The sequence below is a fragment of the Madurella fahalii genome, assembly GCF_045866475.1.
Source record: "Madurella fahalii IFM 68171 DNA, scaffold_2, whole genome shotgun sequence".
In the NCBI taxonomy this organism is placed as follows: Eukaryota; Fungi; Ascomycota; class Sordariomycetes; order Sordariales; genus Madurella; species Madurella fahalii.
The window spans coordinates 7,782,122-7,797,891 of NW_027263972.1; the positions used below are offsets into that span (position 1 = coordinate 7,782,122).

The following is a 15,770-nucleotide window of genomic DNA, read 5'->3' on the forward strand; positions in this document are numbered from 1 at the left end:
CCTGACGGCTCAGACGTCGTCCGGAATAATAACCCCCACCCCTTGGAGCACTCGGAAGGGGAACGGCGACGGGACTTTGGCGGACCCGTTAAGAATTACTGGGAGAAAAGAAAAACCAGAACAAGAAAGAAGAAAACCAAAGTGACGAGAGTCTCCGGGACCACAAATCCGTTATCAACCAAAACCCCGAGAGAGCCAAGACAGGGAGGGGTCGTTAAGTCTCCCACAAGAAGTGTGCGTGGGTGTGTATGTACCACTGCAAGCCCACGCACACGGGTGGGAGGGTGGGGAGCAGGGAAGGAGGTGAGGAAGCGCTTGGGTTTCTTCGGCCTCGACCTTGGCTGGTACAACGACGGATGCCGAGAGAAACGAAAACAGAGAAAGACAATCGGCAAGTGTGTAACCGAGGGCAGCAACGCCAAATGGTAAACGACACTCGGCTCCCGATATGAATTGTGGGATGGAGAGAACGGAAAAGACGGTGACACGGAGAGTAGAGAGGACAGACGGGAAGTACGTAGGTAGCCAGATATCAACTGCGCGGCCAGGAGATACCGTCCAACGGGAGAGTACCTGGGGGTGACGATGCCGGCAAAGGCGTCTGTCTAGCATGCGGAACAAGGGAGCGGAAACCAGGGCGTCCTGGACCCTGGCTACGGACGCGACCAGACGATCGGTGGAAACCGAAGTACACCTGTATCTGCATCCTACCTGGACAACCGAGTGGCGTAGCTGGTCTCTGCCCGAGAACCATGCTGCGACCTTGACAACGGAGGTCGGCAAAGTCAGGTGGCCTTGACGCGGAGGGCATGCAGCTGGATTGGGTGAGAAGAGATGATGCAGTACAAGATCGGGCAGCCAGTCCAACCAAACTGACTCACTGCGGAAATGGCGACGTGGATACTGAGATGAGCAGCCACTGATGAGCGAGGCGAACCATGCAGGCCGCTTGCGCGGGGCGGCAAGTGGTTCGAGGCAACCAGCCTGACGAGGACAGGGCAACCCAAAGAAAAATCCCCCCCCCCCGGCTTCCCAAAAAAAATAAGAGCCAACTGCAGCGGCAACAGCGAGCGGGTGCGAGAACAAGCGCGGTGGGGCCGGGTAGAGCAGCGGGGCGGAATCGCCTCGGTCTCCACGGCCTCTCAGGCCCTGTCGCTCCCCTGCGAGCGGCCGGGACCCACTTTAAGTCGCTGGCCCTGCGCCGCCATGCGCGCAAGAGAGCCCTGGAAGCTGCATGAAGACATGCCCTATGAGCGCTCAGAGGACACACTTCGAGGTACCATTGGGCAGCGTAGGGTAGGTACTCATCGAGGCCCAGCGGGCACTTTAGCTGCATTTGGTCCCCTCTGAACTCGAGGCCCCCGTCGTCCGCGCAGTGCCCCCCAGCGCTCTCCGAATCCGGGCCACTCCGCAAATCCTCTATTTGCAGCATCGGCGGACCCTCATCCATGAGCCACGGTCCGCTTGGAGATAATTGGAAGCCGTTTGATAAGGCAGCCAACAAACGGGACACATCCTTCCCTTAATAGTTTCCGGCTCCCCTATGACCAGGGATCGGCAGCAAGAGCGGCTGGACACGGGAAAACCTGCTCGCCACCGCGTGCCCATCTGGCCCAGCCGGCGTGGACGTGAGCGAGGTGAAGGAGAGGTGAAGAGAACGGCGCGAGTGGGGTAAAAGGTCTCGGATAACAGCGGGGACCGTCCGAGGCCAATCGACGGCTTTGGCTAACAATGTTCTAGCCAGTCGTTGCGCCTGCCGTCCCGAATTCTTCATCTTGTGTCTCGTCGCGGAAAACCTGGCTCGTATCCGTATGGGACTCAGTTTGGGTCCCGGGACAGCCGTAGTGCGTATTGTGCTCCCCCGCCGTTGAGAGTTCTGGTCGACAGCGGGCTTCAAACCTCGATGGTGACGAAAGCTTGCTCCTGCTAACCTCACTTGACCTACCCCACTCGGCTTACATTCAGTACATTACTCACCCATCACACCAAACGGGTCGCTTCGGGGGATCGCCGCCATGGGTCTCTGCAGTGGGACTTGCTGACCTCTTGTGTAAAAAGACCGTGCCTCGGGCACCGAAAGAACAAAAAAAAAGAGAAGGTCCGACCACGGCTTACCGGCTCGTTGTCAGTTACGAGATCCTGCTTTTGTTGTGAATCGGTAATAAGCGAGGCCACCGAGACAGAGGATGGATGTCAAATCGAGGCTGGATCCGAGAAGAGCCAAACTAACCCGCCAACTAGAGTGGAGGATAACCGCCGCATACTCGACCGCTCAAGGCGATTAAATCGACTGTCACCGTTTCTAAACCGACGATCTCTAACCGCCTTAGGAAGGCACCCAAATATGTCAGCCACACCAAAATTTTGCAGTGCACAACATCAGCTGCAGGACCTCTAAGACTCTTAAAAATTTGTTAACTAGCTTCCAACTCTCAGTATCATGGCGGCGTACCTCGAATTCGTACCTGCAACCCCAGGAGCCACTGCAATGCACGTAAGTCTCTCTCCAAGTCGAAGTTTGTTCATGCGTCCGACAAGGCCGAGGAGAGGCGGCAACTTGTGCTTCGTGCAACTCTATACGTTACGTACCCGCGAGTGGCGTTCCTTCGAAACTCTCTTCAAGAATATCAACACTGTGCGGAATACCAGGTTCTAGTACTAAGCGGCGTTGCTCCAACTACGGCCCTGATATGAAGTCTTGTCGCTATGATCTTGAGTAGTGTGTGAGGGTGAAGAGGTTCCTTCTAAATCATGGACAAAGGAAGTTAGCAAAGTCGTGAAAGATGGTTTGATGTACAGCTCTTATTGGTCTGATCACCTACTAAAGAGGGCGAAAAGGCTCACGGCGGACCAACTAAGACGGGGCTTACAACAGAAGATTCTACCATCGAGCCAGTACAGGCAGCAGGGACAACTGCGAGGCAGGGACAACCGCAAGTATAGGCGGCAGGGGCAACCACAAGTACAGGCGTGGCTGCGGGTAGGGAGGATATGGAGGCAGTGCAGATTAGCAGTATTATCTTTGTTGAATTCGAACAAGATAGATTTTATCGCGTTTTTGAGCGAATTAACGGAAACTGATCAGTCACACAAGCATCACAACCGGGTAAGCAGGTGCTGCGCACTGCACGTTTTGGTGTGGCTGATATCGGTGGGGCGGGTACAAATACGGTTAGAGACCGTCGAATTAACCGCCTTGAGGCGGGCGGTTCGTTACCTTGCATCCGCTTCCCCGCACAGTCTCGGCCATTTATGAATTTCTGATTGGTCAATATACATGCATTTGTGGCCAATCAATCGCCGCTCTCATTGACGGCAATACGACAGCGGCCCCTGATTGATCAAGAGAAATGGCCCTTTTCAAGACGAGGTTTCGGCAGGCGCCATGGACGAGTGTTGCGCTCATTCTCGGCAAGGAAAATGTCGGAGACTCGTCATCTTTTTTCATCGTGCTGCATGCATGTCTCAGCCAGCCCTGCGAACCATCTGCAAGATGGACCCCCGCGTGGTGGGTGTCCCCAGGGACCTCCTCCGAGAGGTCGATCAACGAAACCATGAGCTATGAGCCGCAGCAGAAATCGAATCCCATCACTGCCCCTCATCTGCAGCTAACGTTTTTGTGATATCTGTGGTCCTCCCGGCCTTGAGTAGGGGAATGAATGGCCAATTCCCCGCTGTAGGTCCCGGGTCCTGCAGCGTGAGAATGGAAACTCAACCTTGTTGTCTACTGTTGGGTTGGCGATCTTGGTCCTAAAGAGCCTACCGAGCAAAAGCCGCAAGGCGGACTCGGGAATCCGTCTGCATCATCCCCGGCCGACGCTGCCGGCTCGGCCGATGGTCAGTGGAACCCCAATGCCCGATCGCATGGGTCAGGAGTGGCGAGCGCGCTGCCCTGGCCGTTGGCAACGAGTTTTCTGCAAATCTGCACTCCGCCACAGCCCACGACTCTGGGACCGCATCGTCGCCAATTCCCTGACCGACGAGGCTAGTGACGTGGCATCCGCTTCCAAACGATGCTGTCAGTGGCTGCCTCCTGAAGAGTTCTCCATCACCAAGGGTGATGCACATTCCCTTCCTTGCTTTGTTGCGGATGTGTATTACGACTGCTGACCAGAGCCGGGGGCGTTTTGGAGCTTGCCGTTCGCTTGCTGGCGGCTCGACGAGAGGCGTTTCTTGTCCGTCATCCTGGACCCTTGTCTCTGGCCCCGCGTTCCCGCCAAGAGTACCGTGACAGGGGCTCATCCTGGTCAAGCAGGGACTGCACAAGTCTCATTGGCAGGTTGAGTACGACCCCAGCCAGCAGGATCTGCTTTCTTTGGGAGTCCTCTTCATCGTGATTGCGAGATGGTGTGCAGATATCACCGATTTGTATCCTGTATGGCTTGAACCGCGTCCGGTATCGCTGTCTGACTCGGCCATCTTGGTTTGTCGACGCGAGTCTAAAATGGCATGCATGCAACTGAATCCAGCTCTCATCGACGCAGGAGCAAAGCCGCATACCCATCTGCTTAGGCCCAAGCCCCGTCATCCGCCAATGCGAGATACCGCGTGCTGTCGCCACAGCCAACAACTAACAGCCAACAGCCAACAGGTCGGAATACCAGGTGCTCGTGTTCCTATTGCCATCCTGCATTCGACAATCCTTATTTCATGTTTTGTTGCGGCAGGGCCTATTGACTGATGCATCTCAGTCGGCTGACGACTTGACCAGGAGGCTGAGATGCATGGGCTCAGCCGGACAGGCGCCTTGCCACTTACCGCTAACGCCCTGTCGACAGGTCGATGGCTTTCCTCACGTGCAATTCTCCGTAAAGCCCCTGACTCGCGGCTCCCCGATCCCCGTTCAGCTCGCAGTCATGTCACAATACTATCTCTGCCGTAAAGCTTGACGGTATCCAGAGTGCTTGTCGGGGTAGTACCGAGATTAGGTCGTTCAGGGGACCGGTGGCTGGCTATACCCGAATTTCTGCTTACAATCGGCTCGTGGACCCCCTTGCGCATGAGTCCTTCCCCGCGAATCCACCCCTGTTTCCATGACTGCCTTGTCTCCCTAGGCTGGCGCTCCGGGCCGCCCAGTTGCCGGCCGGCTCAGGCACGAGCAGCTGAATATCCAGCCGCGGTCATCATGAACCAATTCTTTGACCTCATGACCTCGTGGGTTTCCCTGCTTCATCTTTCGAAACGGGCCTTGGTAAAACCAGCCTGTTCTCCCGAGTTGCGGGATATCCAGTCGCCGTTGAAAGTCTGCGGGGAAGCGGCCGGCCTGATATAGCCATGGTGACATCCTTCGACCTATGAGAAGTCCAAAAAGCACTTCCCCAGGGCATCTAGTCGATGGCACTCACGTGGCTTTGTAGAGGACACAACGGAAAGCGGCCTTACTGGTGGCCGCCATCGCTATATCCTGCGTCTCTTGCACCATTTGCGACGCGCAGGGCCATGTCGTCCATATTCTTGCGTTTCCCGCCGCATTGCACTCGATCCACTAAAGCTGCCTACACCCTCTTTCTACCTCCGTAGCTGCCCCCTTGCGCAACCGCTGCCCAGTGATCGACGCAGAGCAAAATGACGCAGGGGGTACGGAGCGGCGATCCTTCTGCGAGTAAGATGACATGCTGACAGATAGGAGATGCAAGATTCTGGGGAAGCCAAACTGAGAAACCACGCTGATGGTTCCTGGGTGATGTAAGGGGCGGACGTGCTTACCACCCCTAGTGATATCATGGTGTGTGTTTACATGCCGATACAACTTGCTCCAGCTAGCATGGCATCCTGTCCCGGTACTGAGATTGGCCTCCTGATTTTAAGATGCCGAGTTGCTGACTGCGACAGCTGAACCGCGGGCAAGCCATCGATCAGCCTCAGCCTCCGAGGAGTGCCCACCTGTTGCAGATGAGACTTCGGATTTTTGAACTGACGGTTGGGCTACTCATGGCCGTGCATTCACTCTTCCTGGAAGCACTCTACTTACCACACCAATCATCACTCCCATCCAACCAGAACTCCCCGATATAACCTATCACCATTTCACTAGACGCTCATCCACATTGATCTCCGAGAATGGTAAGGAAATTGACCTCGGGATACATCTCGGATATTGCTGTACTGTGTTCTTCTGTCTTGCCGTTCTAACCTGCCGCCCAAATGTTTATCGCTTCGAGGGGAGCAATCCAACTAGGAACAAGAGTGCGCTCACAAATCCCGGAAGCTCTCCGGCAGAAACAAGCGGAGAGGATGGGGAAGAGGGGGATGGGGGGGAGGGGAAGAAAAAAAAAGGTAAAAGGAAAGAGAAAAGGAAAACAAGAGAAATAGACCCCAACGCCATTTGTCGAACTTCTCCTTATCCGATTTCCCGATTCGCCGTACCCCGTTGCCCATTTCCCCTGCTTTACATCACGATAAAATATGGAACTAGTTCAAGCGGTGGTTGAGCAATAAATGGGTACGATATGATTACAACGTCCCTCTAGCCTTTTTTTCTCCACGCTGTAATATTCCTGGTCCTTGGATCCGTCCTGCTGTCAATCATCGTCGCTGATGGAGATACACGGTTTTGGTGAGTCGCCGTGGAAATGCGACACAGGATCCATGTGGCAGGAAACATCGAGGGACGCGGTAGGAGAGAGAGCAAAAGATGGAAAATATCCGTGAGTTCGCGCTCGGTAGAGAGACAAGGGTATTAGGGTCGGGTTGGTGTCTCCATCCCTCAATCCAGGTCCCGGTAAGAAGAGAAAGCTCAAGGAGCAGCCGCAACCTCAAGCGAATCTCTTCGCCCTTGCCTCCATCTTAGCTTTCTCGGCGGGATCGACCGTGGCCGAGGTGTATCCCTTCCCGCCCTTTTGCGGTGCACCGCCGCCCCGGTTCTGGTCCCGGCCGCCGCCGCGACGACGACCTCCACGGCCACGCTGTTGGTTCCGCCCACCAGCACCACCGCCGCCCTCATTGCGATTGCTCCGCTTGCTGGCGCGCGGATTCTCGCCACCCTCTTCCTTGCCGTCATCTCCTCCGCCTCCACCACCGCGGCCGCGCTTACGGGCCGCACGGTCGGGCAGCGCGCTGTCCAGCGCCGAGACCTGGTCGTTAGCCACGCCGAAGCGGGCGGCACGCGCGGCCTTCTTGGCCTCATCCGACTGGGTGTCGGCCGAGATGCCGAAACGCGCAGCGCGCGCGGCGCGCTTCTCGGCTTCGGTTTGGGCGTTGGTCGGGGGCAGGTTCTGGGTGAAGAGCGGGGCGGCAGGTTCAGCCGCCGACTCTGTTTCGGCGGCGGCGGCGGCGGCAGTCTTGTCGGCGCCCTCGACGGCCGCGGGTTCTTGCTTGGGCTCGGTAGGAGCGGCGGCGGCGGCTCCATCGGCCTTCTTTGGCTCGGTGGTCGCGGCAGTCGTCGCGGGAGCGCTCTTGTCTGCATTGACCGCTGCCGACTGCCCGGCTGCGGCGTCCTTGTTGTCCTTGTTCAAGGCCGGGAAGTCATCATCATCGTAGTCGATCTCATCCTCGGCAGCTGGCGGTTTGGAGTCTAGCGAGTCGTCGAAGTTTAGGGTCAGCAAACGGGCTCTTGCCTTCCGGTTTTCGAGCAGCGATCCTTCGAGGCTGGCGAGAGCGTCCAAAGAGAGTCGCAGAAATCGCGCACAACGGGAGGTGAAGAAAAGAAAGAGGAAACAAGAGGCGGTCCACGAGCTCGTCGTCGGCGCTGCGAGAATGAACTAGGCGGGCGTGAAAAGGCTTACCGGCCTGCGGCTCGGCGGTACTGGCCGCCTGCTGCTTGTCGTTCTCCTGGAGGCGGGCAATGAGGTCGGCCTTGTTGCCAGTATGAGGGAGGCCCCGTTCGCTGAGCAGTTTCTTGAGCTCGGGAACCTTCATGGAACTGTAATCGGCCATGGCGAAGGGCACTTGGTGGCTGCGCGGGAGCCGCAGCGTGAAAACAAGCGACGCGGTGGAAAATGTGCGTAAATCTGTGTTGCGCAACTCAATAATTATAATTTGAGGCAAGTCGTCGAACTGGTTGTCGTTGAATGCGCTGTGGAAATAGTTGGTGCGATAATGGGTAAACTCTCTTTGTTCCTGGACAAGGTCGGGCGCGCAGGACGCGTCGTTGGATGTTTCTGCGATGCGACCAGGGTTGGGAGCCGCCTAATGGTCGGTTAATCACCAGATTAGGATTAGCGGCCTGTACTGTAAAACGAAGTGACGTATCTCATATTTATGCACACAACAGGAACGGGCAACTCCCCATCGACGACGGTACAGTACAGTACAATCGTGTCGGCATCGCTCTATAGGTGAGAGGCATCGGGACACCATCTATTCACGCAAAGTACGTTATTGTATATAATATACCCAGTCAACTACTCCGAGAGACTGGGACAATGGCCCTGGATAACCCCTGCCAAGTAATCCTACCAACAAACAAACCCATGCTCCGCTCCAAACGTCCAAACAAAGGGAACTTCGCTAATGAACACAGGAAACAACTCTATCGTGTCCGACGTGGGTATAATATATGAGGCTCACAAAGGAAACAAGCATGGTGAAACTCTACGCTTCATCCGTCATGACATCGTAAGCGACCGGTAGCCCTCAGCAAACACCCGACAGTTACCTTCCTCCATAACTCATCCCCCTTTTCCTTCTCCCTCCTGCCTTGCCTCGCGCCATGCCTCGCGCCATCCTTCTCGCCGCTCCTGGCCCAGAGCTGACGACTAGCCTCCTAGCCCATCATCAACCCCGGCACCTCCGAGGTGACCATCTTCATGATCCAATTCGCCTGCTGCACGCTCTTGCACTGGAAACACCATTTGGTCACCTTGCCCGCGACTGCCCCGTTCCTTGGCGCGACCCCGACATTCCCCTCCTCGTCCCTCAGGTTCTCCCACACGCTGCACATCACTCCTTTGGTGCCCAACATACTAAAGCACTTTGACCCGAGCACCGCATCAAGCAGGATCAGCGGCATGTCCTTGTTGTCGCCGCTCTTCTTGGTCGCGTGCTTGACAATGATGCGCTTCTCGAGCCCGTGGTACAGCGCCAGTTCCTGGCGGACGCCCGGTGGCGGCTGGCTGATGTGCAGCACACAGTCGCCCTTGTCGAGCCACCGGTTGTTTTGGACGTTCAAGTGGCAGCGGATCTCGAGCGGGTGGTCCGGGGAGAACGGCTTTGCGAGCCCGTTGCTCCAGCGGCTGCCCGAGCCAGACAGCGAGGCTGAGAGGCTGCGTGGAGGCGTCGAGCCGCCGCCGCCGCCGCCGCTCGACGATGCGCTCGACGTGTATAGGCTACCGCCGCCCAAGGCGACCGAGTTGGGCCGCGATTGCTTATCCACGGTGGATTCATCAATGTTGAATGCGTTGTTGTCGCCGCCCATCAGTCGCCGGAGGAAGCTGCTCGCCGAGATGGTGGTGGATATGCTGCCCTGGGACACGCTCGGCGCCCGCGTCGACGCGCGGTAACTGTTCTTACGTCCAAACCAGCTCCGTCGACGGCTGGAGCTGTCGTCGTCCGCGATTCCATCGCCTAGAATGGGCTGCGCCTGCCCAAAAGATCGGAAGCGCGCCTCCTCGCTGAGTTGAATGTATCTAGCATTGTTCAGCCGGCTTAGGTGAACCGCCTCGTAGAGATCCTTAGCCTCGCTCTGCATCGACGCACGGAAGCGGAACATGCCGCCATCAACCTTCAACCGTGATTCTGGAGACGCCGGGCTGCGGACTTCGAGATCAAGCGCCGTGCTGCGGCGGATCATGACCACAGGAGTCAGGATCAGCGCGACAAGCGGCAGGATGCTCCCAGCATCCTTGTTTGTGTTGTCAACTTCGGACGTGCCCGATGACTGCAGGGGGTATGCCTGTCGGTTGGAGTGCGGCCCACCGAGGTCGTGTACCTCCATGCAGCCGGGATGCACCACGATGGACGTCAATTCGCCGTGGTTGATATCCTTCCATATGCCCTTCCTGCTGGACCAGTATGACACGGATGCAACGAACCTCTGCGAAGGGCGGTCTAGCTTGGTATTTTCTTGGGCCTGGGGTTCGACCTGGGATGCAGAGTTTGACGGTGTGATGCTACTGTCCGACACCACTGACCCAACTGACGGCCCCTCGGTTTCCTTGATGCTATACCCGGGGATAGTGTCGGGCACTTCGTCTTCGTCTAGCTCATCGCTGGAAGATTGGGACAATTCGGAATCGTCGCTCACAGAGCTAGAGCTCTCGGATGAGTTGTCAGACGGATGATACTCGTGCTTGAGCGGAGAGGACATTCGACGCTTTAACCGAGTATGAGGGCTGAGATCCACGGGAGCGGCAAGCAGACCCGAGCTCTTCGGGCCAAGAGTGCGATGGATGGGCGGGGGAGGCGCTCCATCCTCACGGTAGGGCGTTGAGTTGGGAGGCGCTCTGGGTGCATGAACTGGATCGTGAGAAGGGCTCTTCCGTGGAGGCAGGCTCCGATCTCCCTCCACGTTGGCTTGTGAATAGCTCTCCTGAGTCGGCGTCCGATCCGGTGAGATACTAGCAGCAGTGCCCGGCGAGGACGAAGGCGGCGTAGAAGGAGGACTAGGATGATTCCGTACACGATATCGGGATGGGGTCTTGGGTTTCTCAATTCCCGGTGATTCCAGGCTAGGTACGCTGAGCCTGCGTTCACCAAGCGGAATATCAATCCCGTCCGATTTAGGCGATGCCGCTTCCGGTACCAAGCTGGCCGGTCTCCGTCGAGATGTAGGAGGAAGAGGGCTGCTCCCTAAGACGCCCAGCCAGTACGTTATTTGTTCCTCGCTACTCGTGGAGAGCTTGAGGAGCTCATACCATTCATTCCCGTTGTGCGTACCGCGGATCATGACAATCAGAGACGGGTCGATCTCATCCTTACGGGCTGATATGTTCGAGGTCGGTACTGGAGGGAACAGCAGCCATGATCGGGTGCCGTTTCCAATTTCCCTGATGAGGATGTCTCCCTTGTCGGCAGGAATCTCCGGGTTATCCCTGTGGATCAACTCAACCTGGCATTCCAGCCTCTGGCCGCTCGAGTGGTCCAAATCGAGAGCAAAGACGTCTAACGCGGCGACCTGACGCGTCCGCGTAATCAAGACGCCGCCGAGCGGCAGGAGATTTCTAAGATCCCGGCAACGCGTAGTGTCCGTGTTATTCGCGTCCTCATCCATCATACGAGCAGTCTCCTCGCGGTGCCGCTTGCGAGCTTTCTCTTGAAGGGCCTCGAAAATCGAGAGAAGCCGGGTCGCCTCTGGAGTCCCTGTGACAGTGACGGCAGCCTTCACATCGAAGATCAGTACAAGTTCAGGAGAATGTAGTGCAACGAGCCCTCGAACTTACCCTGAGGAATTTCGTCATCCATTTGACCCTAATCAGGGGCCGTTTCAGAAGGAACGCAACATCTACCCGCTCGCCATTTTCTCCCACGACATCGCCGTCTTCATTCAGTGGTAGCGCATTTAACAGCGAGTCATTGTCGTCAAACCGGCCAAGTTTCGGCGCAAGGTTAATGATGAGACCCTGAAAGCCGAGTCGCCAGACGTTCAGGTAGTTATCGTAGGCGGGGGAAACGGCATCAAGCCAGGTGAGAAGCTGGCCGATTTCAGAGAGTGGCACCCTTCGGTGAAAATCCTTCAAGGTTTCGAGGGCCATGCCCATATTGACCACGGACTTGGCGATCGCATCTGGCTTTGTACTTCCGGTGCTGCTAACGGCCGCACCGCCGCGGAGGACGTCTGCTAATAAGACCGGAATGACGCCATCGACGAGAGTTTTCAGCTCTCTGCCGTAGAAATGTTCGTCGTCAGCAAATTCATCTAGTAGGTCGTCTACTCTGCTCTTGTCTGCTCTGCTAGGCCTGCGGTGAAGGCTTCGGGATGACTTGATGCTCTTCGACCTTCTTGGGGCGACAAGGTGGCCGTCATCTGGTAGCGACAGAACGGATACAAGATCCGAGTGTTTGGTGAGGCGACGCTTGAGACCGGACTTTTGACTCCTTTGCCGTGAGATATCGGTGGATTTTGTGAAGGCTGTTGTCTGCGTCACGGTTGTTTGAGACACATTGGATATTGTCTCGGAATCGGCTGTGCTGCAAGACCGCTCTGATACGATTGTTGACAGTTCGTGAACACCCGTAGTGGGCGGTCTGTTCCGTGGAGGAGCATGGCTGGAGACCTCAGAGGAGAGGGTCGAGTCGAACGTAGACGAGTAACCGGGCGACGGTGGCCTCCTGTTCGAGTTGGGAGACCGGGGCTGTTCGTCTGTGAACTCGGTGCGATCATCTTCTTCATAGACGACTTGGTCATCATAGTCCGCCTCGTAGCTGGGATACACCATAGGCGGGAGCTTGTAACCGGCAGACTGTCCCCGGAAAGCCTCCTTCAACAGATCCCGGAACGGTTTCTTTCCCCCTGATTTGACCGGAGGCGGAGTGGCCCTAGTCGCGGTTCTCCTCTTCAACCCCGCCGACGGAGTAGCGGGGGACTTGGCCTTTCTAGGCGTTGCATCGCTATCTTCCTGCTCTTGCTCCTTCGTTTCCGAGGATTCAGGCTTCTTTGGCGCTGCTGAGGCGGCTGTTTCTTTCTGCCGGTTTTCGGATGGCGACCGAGACGTTGTCCGCTTTTGGCTTTCCGGCGCTTGCTCTGGGGGTTGCGGAGATGGCTCCTTGTCATTTGTTTGAGCCTTGGGGGCGGGTTGTTCCACAAAGGGATCGACCGTATCGTTGAGCCAGGACTCTATACTTTGTGGTTTATTTGCCGCAGCCGGCCTTGCGGGCTCGGCCCTGTCTTGGATAATCTCTTTGGCGCCCGTCACGACTTTCTTGAGCACTTTTGGCATCGCTTTAAAGCTAGGGTTGCGCTGCGCTTTCGGCTTCTTGGTGCTGTGCCGGGCTTCCGCTCCCAGGGGTAGATCAAGCACACTAAACGCTGAATATCCAACGGGAATATCCGCAAGTGACTTATTTCCCAAGACCGTAGGGGGTATCCTTTCGGATTCGTTATCGGATTCATCGTATTGAGGAGTGGTGTGCGCTGCCTTGGGCTCCGAGAGTCGATCTCCAGGAGGGTTCGCTGTCCGCACAATGGGGCTGGGGCTGCGAGCCCGCTTCGAGCGCCGGCGGGAAACCTTCCTTTTCGTAGGAGTGTCAATCTCGGTCTCGGCTTCTTCAATAACCTCTATCACGTCATCAGAGGAGCCATCCTGCAATGTGCTCGGAACGGGGGAACAACCCCGTCGCGCGCTGGGAGCCCTCGTGCTCCTCTCAACAGATACTGGTCTGGGTGAAGTATGCCGGACCTGTACCTCGTCGATAGACGTCTGCTGGCTAGGAAAAATCCTGATACCGTCATCCGGTAGGGGATTGTCGATCGGCCGAACTCGGATTCCATCATCTGGCAACCCACTTTCCACAGGTTTTACCCGGATTCCATCATCGGGTGGCTCTTTTTTGCGCGTGGGAGCTATCCGAATGCCGTCGTCGGTATCTGGCTTTGGCTTCCTTGGCTTCATAGGCTTGACCCGAATGCCGTCACCAGCTGGGCCCTTTGACTTTACCTGGGACTCGGCATCGGATGTTACCGCGCTTGGAGCGTCTTCCTCAACAGTGACCGTGGCGCCGGACTTTTTGTGGCGATACTGTTTCACCCGGGGCGGTTCGGGTATCTCGACCCTTTCAGCCCAATCTCTGATCTTGTTCTGCACCGATGGATTCCGGGCCGTTCGCTGCAGGAAGTCCTTGGGTATCGGCGTCGGACTCCCTTCAACCTTTGGTTTCGGCGGAGCAGCGCGGGGTGGGCTCTTTCCCTTCCTGCGCTTCATCCAATTATCGTCACTAACGATCCTTTTCTTAGGTGCGTCTTTGACCACCGGCGTCTCGTTGGAGGCAACCTCGGGTTTCGGAACACTGGGCTTCTCCCGCTCCATATCTTGGACATCTCCGGCGTCGTGGTTCTCCTTGTCTTCCTTGTCTTCCTTGTCCTCCTTGTCCTCCTTGTCCTCCTTGTCCTCCGTGTCCTCCTTGTCCTCCTTGTCCTCCTTACCCTCCTTTTCCGCGGCTTTCTCGGCCTTGACCTTCTTCTTCCTCGGCTTCTGCCGCATCTTGATGCGCACTCGGTCTTCCTCTGTCACACTCTCCGGCGCAATGTGGACGGCAACTTCGGTAGGCTCGCTCGCCACATCCTCGGCGTTCGGGACGCCCCCACCTTGCTCCTTCATGGCTGCTGCACTCGCCTTTTGCCATGCTTTTACTCGATCTGTCACGCCTCCCGGTTGCTGAAGCCGCCTCACCGCGGCCGCGCGCATCTCCTGACGCAACTCCTCCCTCACATTGGCGGCATCAGCAGCCATACTCTTGCGCCGTTGTTTCATTGCCTCCCTCTGAGCTGCTAGGCGTGCTGGTGACGGGCGGCCGAGTATGAAATCGGTCAACAAGGTTGGCTCTGGCTTCTTCTTCTGCGACGAGCCATGGCCGGCAGCAGCGGGTGCGCTCTTAGGCGTTGCGCTGGCCTGTGCCGAAGCCCGTTTATTTGCTGGTGTCGCCGCATTGCCCTGTTTGGCAGCCGATGTGCGTCGTGGTGTTCCTGGATTGGGAGAGAGTGTTTCGTCTTGCTTCGCCGGTGACATGGTTCTAGCCAGACAGAGGGGACATCCAAGTTAGCGAACCGGCATTCCTCAAGCCCAGCGACGAATGTGACATGATGTGAGTGCCGGATTGATTTGGTTTTGTTAACTCAAAGAAACATCCACTGGTGAAGGGTCCCGAGCGGATGGTGCAAGCACCAATCAGGTATTGCATGTCGTCCCAAGCTGGGGCTGACGTTTTTTGGGGGGAAAGTCAACAAACAAAAACCACGGAAACGGCGCCCGCCTACCTTCCTCACCGAGGTGAGCTGCATACTGGTGAGCTACAGCCTAGTTCTAAGCCTGCGCCGCTCCGGCGGATCGGGGCCCAACCGACAGCGCTGTGAGGTGTGACGGAATGAAGCCAATCATGGGCACATGTGCGGTCTTGGAATTGCCGGTTTGCGTGAGGATGGCGCTGTTGAGCCGAGCGGGCACTATCGCAGTGGCGGCGGTGATGGCACTCGGGATCCGGCTTAGAGGTGCTAGAGGTGCTAGAGGTGCTGTTGGCCTACGGGTCGATGCGGGAGGTTTGTGTTGGAAAGCAAGCGCCCGCAAGGCAGTGTGCATGCGATCCCGAAAAGCAAGACTAGAAAACAGAAAAAGAAAACCAACTGTCAACAAAAAAAGAGGCGCTCGTGGCAGGACTCAATTGAAAACCTGCGCCGCCTGCACTTGATCCGAAACAAGCAGGAAAAGCCATCAAATGGCACTGGAAGGCTCGCTCGACACAGCGCCGCTAGCTGCGCCAATGACGATAAACAATGGCCGGGGACATAAACAATCGAAGCATCTCCACCCCGCCACACCATCGCATTCCCCCCCTTGCTTCCTTGGCGCAAAGCCTCCCAACACCCGAGCAGGGAAGGCGGGCATCATGTGGGCCAATAGACGGCAAGCGGTCAACCCAGGTGTCCCGCCCGGTGCTCCTGTCCAGCCGTCAGCTGCGCAAATCAGCACACCCGGAGAGCTTGCAAGTGCGCATTGGCGCAACCTCTTCCCGTTAAGAAGCCTCGTGTTATCTGCTAAGCTTGGAAACAAGTGCTTCCTTCTCTGGGATGCGCGAGAGATCATGCAGAGCAGACAGATTTCGTCGGAAGAATGGCAGAGAGGCGGTCACTGTGGTCGGACCCTTGAAGCTGATCCCCAGCCACCGATCTCTGTGTACGGGAG

The 15,770-nt window shown here is 56.9% G+C and overlaps 2 protein-coding genes across 2 annotated transcripts; both read right to left on the reverse strand.

The window, feature by feature from the left end:
* Nucleotides 1-6,755: 6,755 nt before the first annotated feature.
* MFIFM68171_05067 (SAP domain-containing protein) lies at nucleotides 6,756-7,875 on the reverse strand (the record flags this gene model as incomplete). The annotated part of the gene is made up of 2 exons (XM_071060487.1): nucleotides 6,756-7,513; nucleotides 7,725-7,875. The coding sequence occupies 2 exons, from the start codon at nucleotides 7,873-7,875 to the stop codon at nucleotides 6,756-6,758; spliced, it is 909 nt and encodes a 302-aa protein (XP_070916588.1).
* An 829-nt stretch (nucleotides 7,876-8,704) lies between these two features.
* Nucleotides 8,705-14,600, reverse strand: MFIFM68171_05068 (Glucan 4-alpha-glucosidase; the record flags this gene model as incomplete). Its single annotated transcript, XM_071060488.1, has 2 exons — nucleotides 8,705-11,257; nucleotides 11,319-14,600. 2 exons carry the CDS (start codon nucleotides 14,598-14,600, stop codon nucleotides 8,705-8,707), a joined length of 5,835 nt encoding a protein of 1,944 aa, XP_070916589.1.
* Between the last annotated feature and the right edge of the window lie 1,170 nt (nucleotides 14,601-15,770).